Source organism: Amblyomma maculatum, chromosome 1 (assembly GCF_055883805.1).
Source record: "Amblyomma maculatum isolate TAMU_Amacu chromosome 1, ASM5588380v1, whole genome shotgun sequence".
Classification (NCBI taxonomy): Eukaryota; Metazoa; Arthropoda; class Arachnida; order Ixodida; family Ixodidae; genus Amblyomma; species Amblyomma maculatum.
The window spans coordinates 96,523,352-96,534,546 of NC_139344.1; the positions used below are offsets into that span (position 1 = coordinate 96,523,352).

The 11,195-nt window shown below is 47.0% G+C and overlaps 1 protein-coding gene across 1 annotated transcript in view; it reads right to left on the reverse strand.

Moving 5' to 3' along the window:
* LOC146203251 (diacylglycerol O-acyltransferase 1-like) overlaps positions 1-10,299 on the reverse strand; it is a 54,729-nt gene extending 44,430 nt beyond the window's left edge. The window contains exon 1 of the mRNA XM_084585426.1: positions 10,078-10,299. Within this exon, the coding sequence (XP_084441552.1) occupies positions 10,078-10,299 (222 nt within the window). The remainder of the gene's footprint in view (positions 1-10,077) is intronic.
* Between the last annotated feature and the right edge of the window lie 896 nt (positions 10,300-11,195).

An 11,195-nucleotide genomic window follows, 5' to 3' on the forward strand; every position in this document is an offset into this window, starting at 1 on the left:
ACAGCCTCTTGCACAACGTAAACACGCGTTTCTTAAACGTTGTCTCTGAAGAACTCATTAGATAATTAGATGATGAAATGTACTGCTTTCCTCTCCGATGTGTCATTCTGGCAATGGAACTTGTAAAAAAAATTAGGACGACGCTCAAACTTCGCGCTAATAATCGACGCGATAGCGCCTCTTAAGGGTCCTCCCTATTATAAAGGAAAGTGCGCGTATGTACGCGAAAAAGAACCGCAAGGAAAGCCGGTGAATTGGAGCCATAGACGCAGTCCCGTCATACATTGAAGGCGGAGCTTAAGTGTCCATCCTATTTTCTCTCGACACCACACGCCACAGCTTTGAGCGACCGAGCTGTATACGCTATTGCGTAATATTTATCTATAAAGATTAGAAGCTGTGTAGCGGAGCCTCATCAGTACTGAGCGCAAATTTGTGGTCTAATCTGTGCTATAAGCCTGGATTGCCTATAGTTCAGGAAATACATGCGTACTTTGATTTATTGGGCAGCCATATATACATAGCAGGTAGCCACACGTCAGTAAAAAAAGCTTTAACTCCCTCGTTCCTTTACATAAAAAAAGCGCGAGATTTGTTTTGATTTTCAGTTTCTGTGGTAGGTTCAACGTTCCAAATCGATAAGGCTATGAGGGACGCCGTAGGGAGGACTACGGAAACTTTTCGACTACCTGGAGATTCTTAACGTCCACTGGCATCGCACAGCACTCAGCGCCTTCCCGTTTAGCCTCCACCAAACCACGTTCGCCACGTCCGGGATGGAACTCAGGCTGTAGTCTCAGTAGCCACCAAGGTAGGGCCATTCTTTTGCAGTGGAGTCACGAGCACCAGGTGAGGCCTCTTAGGAACGAGGCCGTGAATGTTGGCGCAAGCACTGACTTTTAATATACGCGCGAGGCAGCAGAGGCAGCAGCGCGGCGGCTAGAGATTTCGATAGTGTGGTGCGTCTGCATCTCATGGCCACATGGATCAGAGGCGCACTCCGCTGCGCGTCAGATCCAGGCGGCTGATCTGCGCCTTTCACTGGCGCTTCTTTTAACGCATAACTGCGCTGAAGGTGTATCTAAGTATTTGGTGTCGTCTATCCCACCCGATGACTTTTCTCATGCAGTGGTGCACAAAGAGCGTCCGAGAAGCACTTCTAGGCGTTTGACGGAATCGACTGCGCGTCCTATCCGATGACAATGAAGGTGGCTCGACGTGACAAGGATCGACTGTTTTCGGCGCCCGTCGCAGATGCAGCTCTCCCGGTGTAAAAGCTGCAGCACTTTCAAGGCATCTCTCCGTGGTTATCTTGCGACGATACTGTGCACTGATAAAGGGACACAAATCTCTCCGTACGGTGTCTTTTATACAAACATCTGTTTTCTTGTGCTTCGCTCAGCACGAAACCAGAGACAGTTTTGAGCCACGCTGTAATTGTTCATGTCACAGTGATTGTGCTACTTGAGCACGGGCCCTCTGCATAAGCTTCTACGGCTTGCATACAGGGCGAAAAGAGCAGCAGCTGCGACGGGCTCAGTGCGCCGTTTTGCCAATATACGCCTACTGACACCTGGGTTCGATTCCCACTCAAACCTTTACTTTCCGCGTATGTCTTATCTTCACTAATTTTGTTATAGTTGGTACGGTCCGATGTACGAAAATCTGCGGACAAACAGAAGTAAAAAATAAAAAAATGTAACAGTCAAATGCATCCTCACAATGCCGCTATACTTACATGTGCCGCTTGTTCTGGAGGCACTATCGAGCGACAGTCGCGTGTGCTTGTCCGTGTAGCGAACGACCGTTGGATGTGGGCTGATACAAAATAAAGCAGTATTGCTAGGAGAGAAGCTGCGAGCACGTGGCTCGAGTGGCATTTAACTGCTTGCAATGCACCAAGGAGAAGACCTATTGCGTCCAAGAGAAACTATATGCAGTGTTTTTATAAAGAAGACTCCTTAAGTATGCACTGTGTGAGTGGTGTGGAAAAATTCTAGGTAGACGTAATCAACGAACGACATCGGTAGAAAAACTTTGGAAGTTTTCTGCATTACACATCGTTCAATATTCCTCGAAATGGCTTATTTGGGCGCCACACGCCTGATTCCAGAGCAGCCACCATACGCGATGTAAAAAGGTTAAATTACATTTAGCGGAATTCCCGTAGTGATTCGCCATTCACGTTGATTAGGTTTTTGTAGAAATTTGAGAAGCAAATTATATCCACTGACGCGAAACAAGAGAGTGGGAGAGTGCACAGAGGGAGAGTACCAGCAAGTTTCTGTTCTTGCCGGACCTAGATGCGTAAGGCCATATAGGCTTTGGCTGGCCCGCAGTATTTTGCGTTCCTAGTCTCTATTCGCAACACTATTATTATTGATATTATTATCTCACTCAATGGTCTGTCATTTAACCGGGAAATACAAGACTGATATGCTTCAGAGATCCCTTAAGAACTGCTGAAATCGCAATACCTGGGTGTTTGCATGATGCTCGCGGCCATTCGTTCCACTGTAAGCACACGATGACGCATTTCGCTAGCCAAAATAGCTGTTAAACCTTGCAACAGCTTAAGCACCTCAATGGGTTTGCTTCCTTTTCCCAAAGTTCAACGTTCCGTGTGCCGTTGCTCCATTGACGCTTGCTTCGTTTGGCTCCTCAGGACACGAGTTTTCATCGCTGCGTCGCGCTGTGTGTAGAGCCAGCCAGTCATCTCACTTTCAACGCTCATTATCTATCTGGGCAATGTATGTGTTACGAAAGCGTAAATTATTTTTTGATTGCCCATCATACGTTCTGTGTACAGCTAAATGATTCCCACGATCGCGTCACAATTGCTGCCACGTAGCTTGCGCGCGCCCATGGCGGAGGCCGCGGCGACCCGCGCGTTTGCTTCCGGCGGTGACTTAGCCAGTTATTTCGAGGAATGAGGAAAAAGGCTCGCCCGATACGACCAAAACACACGTCTGCAATTTCTTAAGACAAAGAAAACAACAGACTGTCCGAGGAAAACGAAGCATATAACGCGCTGTGTTTGAGGAAAAGAAACGGTGGATAATTGCGACTGTCTCGCGGATAACGAAACGAACGCGCGGCGCACTCCCGAGTGGCGTGCAAGCCAGGGCGGAAGACGAGCGACGTGACTCGACTCGAACTATGAACTCGCAACTTCAAAACTTCCCGTGGTACTAAGTTTTCTTTTCGTCGTGACTTCACAGTGTCAAAAGCGCTGCCGTGGGACTGCAGGGCACATCTGGCCGTCTCTCTAACATTGCATCAGCTGTTTGCGGCACGGTTGCCTGTAGAATACGCGCCGACAGATACTGGCTTGCAGTTTAAATTCTGGCACCATGCCGCGCCAGTGCAAACAATGAAAAATCCGTGCATTTTCCACTTCTCGCAGTCTTGTTTTTCTATTTCGTTCGTAACTACATTTATGAGCCTATAACGATGTTGATATCTAGAATAGTATAATCTAATGATCAGGAGAGCAGAAAATACTATCTTTTTCACCGAAATTAAAATTAAACCTGAAAAGAAGGCATCGAATGCTGCTATTATTCGACCATGTCTGTTTCTAGTACAATGTTATATCTCAGTTAAAGGCAAGCAGCTCGGGTTCTATGCTGACCTGAATGTGATTAACGTTGAGTAAATACGTGGGCAGGACCTTAGCGAACAAAAGAGAACAACGGAAGAAAAACTGATGCAACGCTCGAACGTAAGAGCATATCGCTCTTCGTGCCCGTGCAGTTGTCTGATGGCCAATGAGTCAGCAAACCGATCGATCGTCGTACCCTTGAAGGTGTAAAAATATCCCGACAAGCTTCTCAATTGCCAAGTGCATCAGATATCCTCACGAAGACGAAGCGGGCAATGGCAGGACGGCGCGGTCGCGCTGTAGGCTCCCAGCAATTAAATCACGCCGTCACCATCCGTCATCATATCATGTTTTCATTGCTTGCTGTGACCTAATATTAGGTGGAGATTGCGAAAATCTCTAATCTCTCATCATTCCGACATGGAGTTTCCACGTCCTGCGATTGCATTGGTCGCGTGTTCAGGTTCACGCCGCCCGGTTGTGCACCAGCCTGATAGACATGAAGCTACACAAACTAGCCTTCCACTTGGCTAATAGATGGATGCTAAATGGGGAGCGAAATGGTATGGCACCACCCTGAACGCTGCACAAAGAACGGTTGCGTCACAATCTTGATACGAAATCACGTCATATATTTGGCATCGCTTTCTAATCACATCACTCATGAGGCAGGTAACACTTTGGCCTTAATAAAGCGCGGAAGTACCCGCTTCTCCCGACACATAGTACTTCAGGAGTGGTCATTTGCTTTCAATCAATGTTTGAACCCCTTTCCTTTCCGTGACCGTTCAAGCACGTAGAGGTTTCCCTCATCGCTCGCCGCACTTTGGATTGCGTCTTCGACACGCGAAGGAGCAGGGTGCATTGTGCATGCTTTTTGTGGCTTGAATGGCTCAGTTATTGAATTACAGACGACCCAAACAGACGTTGCCTTTGTTTGGAAGCTCGCTTTGAAAGATGGGCGTGCAGCAGAAACTAAGCTTTCTTAAGCAGGAAAAGGCATCTTTAATTTGGCAAGCAGTGTCCTAGAATTCTGGCATTATTCTATTTAGGTCTCTTAGTATCACCACGCCGTTGCGACCTTTGCTAACGCTTATTAGAGGCATCCTTCGATCCCGTTAACATAAGCAGCAGTCGAGCTGCAGTGACGACGCGTTGCAGCGCATGAGCCTTTGACACCTGCCAGAGGTGAATCAGAGAACGCAGTAAGCTAAGAGGATCTACTGAGAGTTCACAGCTTCCTTATATATCCTAGGGAAGAAAAACTATTCCTGTTAGCTTGTTAAGCCGAACGAGGGGCACTATACAATATCCTTCTCAGGGCCTGAGCCAGGGATTTAACTCCTGATTTTTTTATTAAATTTTGCTTAAATATTTATGTGTTTAGGATTTATTATGTAATATTTTTAATGTGTGCTCTACATCTCAGCGCATTTTCTTAAGGTAGCACAGGGTTTATGCGACCCCTGCTCCACATGATCCAGTTTAAATGACCAAGTGACTGTTGCCGCGCACACACACAAAATGGATCGGTGGTTTCTGAACCCTTTACAGTAGCGCACTAGACTGTAAAGTGAATATTTACCATTTCTTAAATTCTTCGTAGCTATTCAATTAATTAAGCGGAATGGACAAAAATACTCCGAGGAGCGCGATATTACAGCGAAGGACGATAATATGAGTTAGTAACTCCACCGCTGCTGTTTCGCAACGCATTTCCACGCCTAAACCGAGCGACGCCACCTGGTGATATGTTTCGGCTAACGAAGTAAAGAAATAAAGATCCAAAATCAAAGGTAGGCGCACAACCTGCAGACGTTGCTAGGTTCCTTAAAAAAGCCCCTAGATAATTGCAAACAGAAAGACAGCTTGCTGCAAGTTCGTCAAATAGCGCTGTAACAACCGCAATTCGCGTTACCTTTTGGTCTAAAATGGGGCAGTTTTTTTTTTCTTCACAGTTGAGGATAAAGAACTTTACCCTGTCAGCATTCGGAGAAAAAATCGTGGCTGACGAACTCGTCTTTCTACCCCAGCTCCTCCTTCCCAAACGAAAGCGTAACCACGCCGTTCAAGCAACGGGTTAAGCCAAACGAGCTACACCAACTAATTAACTAGTTTCATGTCTAATGCCTGCATGGCCATCCAGATAAGCGGACAAGCAAATAATAATAATAATAATAATAATAATAATAATAATAATAATAATAATAATAATAATAATAATAATAATAATAATAGCTTGTGAAAGGTTGTTTGATTGCAGAAATATCAACTTGATGCTGAGCAGTTACATGTCGATGTATTAGAAGTGGAACAAACTTAAGCGGGGGAACAGAATAAAGAGCGGGAGCTTGAAACGAAAAAAAAAAATGTAAGCGCAAAAGACCAGCCGTCCTTGCCTGGTCGCTCTTTAAACTAGAGCGTTGCACTTTCGGCTGCAGGCGTCGTCCGCGCCCGACCATTCCCGCGGAGGCCATTTACTCCATCGTGGCGCCAGAGGCCATCGCAACGGAGGCCCTTCGCCAGATCAGACCGAGAGGGCCCACTCTGGGTGCAACGCTTCCTGTTCTGTTTTATCTTCGGGCGTATCGAACACTTATCGAGCAGCGCATATACATGAAGGTGAGCCTCTTTTGACTGGATGGACGTTTGGTTTCACACACGCTTGCTTCCTGACTCAAGTCAACGCTTTTAGAGTCCTGGTGCAGGGATAATGGATAGGAAATGACTGGAGAGTGAGAAAGAGAGAAAATGTCTTTCCCGTAAAAGCTCAGTGAAGCAGGCGTGGCATTCAAAAGCGGAAATGAACCAAAAAGTCTAAAAAGAAATTTGAACACTGCTCGTTTCCAAAGGGCACGAATACATTAAGCAAGATGCTTGCGTACGTTAACATACATGCATTAAAATAATTAATTAGGCACAAATTCAAACAAATTAGTCTGTTTGTACAGTGGCGCAGATCAAAGAATATTTTATTGAGAAGCACAGGAAACAAGCATAGTGTTACTCAATGCCTAAGGCACCGTCGGGGATCAAGTAGGTGGCGGCAACATCTTGGTTTACAAAAGATAACTTGCGGGCGCGACCCCGTTTGAAAAGGTGAATAAATCCTGCAGGATTTTTTTACAAGAGATTTCGCCGGACCCAGCATGTCGGCGCGAAAATCTAAAAAACTTTTTTTGTTTGTCGTTCAACAGAGCCAGCAAGCAGTTACAGTTACAAGTAGTAATGCAGCGACGGTGTCAAGATTGTGCACTTCCACCAACTATCCCAGGGACAGATTTATGGGCTACTCCTGGTAAGTGTGGTTTCATTTTTAGACATGCTGAGTCCAAAAAGGACGGTTTTGAATCCAAAAAGGACAATTTTTCATAGAAAAATTTCTAGCGTGGATAAATACGACCGATCCCCACCTTATCGCCCTAATTCCACCCTTGAACTTGCCCCGTTTTAAGTTTTGGTACCAAAACTGCACTTTCACTTCAATCCGGATAAATTTTCTGAGTGCTGATGGATAGCGAAGCATTGTCTTTAAATAAGCCTCGCTGTTTGTGCTGAGGGCAGAGTTCGGGAAAATTAAAAAAAAAAAACAAGCTGCTCGTTCTGCTACGTTTGCCTGCACTCCCCCATACACCAAGAGAACGAGGAAGTTGCGAGAAAAGGAAATGCGCGGTAACCGGGTCACTTTGGACGGACACTTCAACCGCACCTCAAAGTACGAAGGGGCTGCAAGAGGATAGAAAGTAAGGAGCGCCGGTAAACATGATCTACGAGGTGCGTGGTGTGATCCAAACGAGGTATACTCGGATCTAGGGCGTGGCAGTGCACCGTACACCTGCACATGGAAGAAGTCCCCGCAAGCGGGAGATGACGCGACCGCCAACCACATGCTACCAAAAGCTGCATGCGCCGTGTGCCTGGTTTGATGTAGTTGATAACAGTTATTGAGAATGTCGGCCCATAATGGGAGGGATAGGCGGCTGTTGCGCGTACGACACAAAACAACAGCCCCGCGTCTCTTATGAAGAACGGGCATTGGAATGGGCCTACCGAGAACGCGGAACAGCCACTGTTATCGTTCACGGGAAGTTCGCTGACAATCCGCGTGTGAGTGAACGTGCTGTGTCTGCCTTTGATTGATAGAAGAGTGCATCAGTACGAAGAGAGATCGGGCCAGGACGCTAGAGGAGCTGCACATAGAACGACACACGGGCTGTAATTGCACGGTTGAAAATGCCCAGCCACTTTGTTCACTGCGAAGTATTTAATGCATTCAGCGCCTATCAGGAAGCAAGGAAAAGCTGGGTCGTTTACAAATGCGTGACCTTCTTGCTTGACTGGCGTTGCACAAAATGGCTATCCTTCACCCAACATCATCAAATGTGCAGTGATGCTTAGTTATTCTCCATCGTTGCCCTCAGTGATAGAAAAAGAACAGTCGGTTCAACGTAGAAATGTTCTCAGCCGGCGCCAGACACTGAATTCAGAAGGCAGTTTGCCGAAGTGACGAGTCGATGGATCGGTTATTGCATCGTTCAAAATCGTGATTGCCAGCCGTTCATGAGTGCGGTCCCTGTTTGATTCACGTCCACTGTATCTTTCATATATCTGCACGATTTCGGCAAAACCGTACGTGCAGAAGACTGTCCAGGAGGCATGCAGGCCGTGTCCGGAAAAGTTTCATAATCAAACAATAGCCAGCCGAGGTATACGCTCCTCCGCTCCTTTGAGCTGTGGTGCGTCGCACTATATTCTGAACACAACAGCGAAACAACTACCGCGATTTCAGATTTTATTCTAATTGATTAACCGTGCTAATATTATGCGCGCAAGGTCTCTTGCGTCATTCTTCACACTTTATGGAACGTTTTCTGGTAGAGTACATCGCACAAGCCGTTAAGGACATTTTTATACATTAATAAGCATAACAACAACTGTGTGTGTGTGTGTTTTTAAAGAAGAAAGCTTGAGATTAATAGAACTCAGCAGACTAAAGTTTCTCGGAATTTGCGCGATAAGTTACCTGTGAGAAGAGCCTTATATACTAAATTAATTTGAATATTGACAGAACATTAAGTGTCTCCTTCCGGAGACGCCTGCATTGTGATTCAATAAAATTTGTCTGAAAGAAATCAATGTAAACTTATATGCAGGGCTTACTTTTCTGCAACAAAATGAAGCACTCGGTTGTCCCGCAGATCGCTTTTAATTTAAACTGACAGATTACCAATTGAAATATACGTAAACGAAGAAGAGCATTTTAGGGATCTCATTCGAAGAAGCAACCATCAAAAATGAGCTGAGGGTACAAATATCCGATCTGAAGCACAAGAAGCAATGTGCAGGAAGTCGCGCTGGCCGCGAGTAGAAGACTATACAACTCAAACATATAGCAGTAGAAACGTGTTATTTTCTGCCGTTACAGAAACAAAGTCTTCTGGATAGGAAACGTCAACGTAAATGAAACGCAAACAAGACGAAGAGGATTAAACAAGCTCATCAACAACAAAACGCTCGCGTGAACTCGTGCATGTCCGTTCTTGTGTTTGTGCGGCGGGTTCGTGAGTGCGTGCGTGCATGTTGCAGTTAACAGAGAGAAAACAACAATAACGAAATTGACAGTGGCAATCCTCAGTGCTACGTCGGAGAACACTGCCGCGCTTGTTGTTTACACAGCGATTTCAAAAAGGGCGAAAACTGTCTTTCACACAAGAAAGCTTATAGTCTCGGTATCAATTGCCTTGTGACGAGACTGCGAAACCTAAAATCACGAGCCGCCGTGAAGCTTCAGCGGAGGCGAGTTGAGCGAACTGAAGTTCCATCAGTGGGAAAAGCAGGTCTGCGTTATTTTACCTCAGCGTAAATGATGCCAGCAATAAACCAAGGTAATGCACCCAGAACATCATCCTTGAAGCATGGTTCAATGCGTTCACTTTGAAGCATGCTTCATAGGAACGCCGCGTTTTTGTTTAGGAATCGCACCAAAGCTCACAGGATATATTGAGCTGTGACACGGGAAAACAGCGACAGCAATGCACTCGCAAAGTGAGGTGCACAGACACACAGCCCGGAACACTTTTCTGCATAGATTCAAATCTTAAAGGGCAGATCATCATCGTTTAAGTCGGTAAGGCTAATTCCGTGGCGGGACAAAGGTGTCCGCCTGTCATATATCTCTAATTAGTCCTGTCCTGCCCCAGACTCTATCACTCTATCTTCAAATCTTCACCACCTGACACATTGACTCAATGCGCACATTTCCTCTCTTTGGAATCCATTCCGTTACACAAAGGAACCATCCGCGTTTATATGATCCAACCAAGTCAATGCCCTCCCACTGATTTCTCTTTGGATATTATTAGCTGAAATCAAGGGCAGTGATAGGAAGTTGAAAAAATACGACCATATTGTTAGTAAAATATACCCTTTCTGTCTTTTTTCTCAGAAAATGCCTAACAATCAGCTCTACTCACCATCAGCGCGATAACGAAGTTAGTGAATCCTTTCAGTTTGATGCAGACACCGGGTTGGCTGAGCAGTGAGTCCCGCGGCTTGTGGAACTGTCTGCAGAGATAATGAAACGAAGACGCAGACTTGGACAGGCTCCGGACGACGGCCGCTTTCTTACAGCACGTCGAGAGTTCCTCCGACGGAGCTGTTCTGCCCGCTGTTCCGCGGTTGCGGACGGCTGCCATGGCTCCAGCTATCATGGACGGACGACGAGTGCTGCACCAGCACTACCGGATGCTTCCAAGAGATCGGAAGAACGAATGCCTGAGTCGAGAACGACGCCTTGCGATATCACCACAGGCCACGTGGTGTGTGTCGATGTACCAGAGGTGCGAGTGGCTCTGTCAGTTGCACGTATGTCCCTTTGAGGGCTGTCAGGATATGACGACGGGTAGGATTCGGGACGCGGTCACCGAGGTTATGGATCCGTTCATTTGAGTCAGATATCAATGAGAACAGTTGGACCACCGCTGTCGAATAGTTCAGCGTAAAGAAGCTTCGTCTCGATCCCCAGTATCAGGGTTTGGAGCGATCCTATACCTGGCGGCCGCAGCTCCCAAATGAGCTGCAGGCGGCAGATGCTGGCAACGGGGCAGGCGCCGTTGCGTGATCGGCGAGTGCCGTCGCGCTTGTAACTGTCAGCTAAATGCGAGGGCGGCTACGACTACGTATTGTCACCGACTGCGGCTCCGGCGCCCTTACAGGTCTCATACGCGGCGGGACACAATGACGGCGACCGACTGTTGTTTATGCAAGCCTAATTGCGCCAGGAAAGACCAAGTTTTCCTTTCCCTTCGGCCGAACGATCGGTCCGATGCCGCAGCCTTGACTTTGAATTGCGCTAAGAACTTCCTTTGGCGCGCCTTATGGGGCGGCCGTCTTTGTCCCTCCTCCCCCTTACCGCAGCAGCAGTCGCGCGGCCGTGTGTCCACTGGCCACGCGCCACTGCCGGCAGCGGAGCGTTTCCTCGTTAGCGGCGCGCTCTCATGAAAGTCCGATGGCAGCCCCTGAATGGGCCTCCACACTGATCCGTCCGTCCTACAGCCGGGAAGAGGGCGTTATGAAAACATTACGCGAGCGA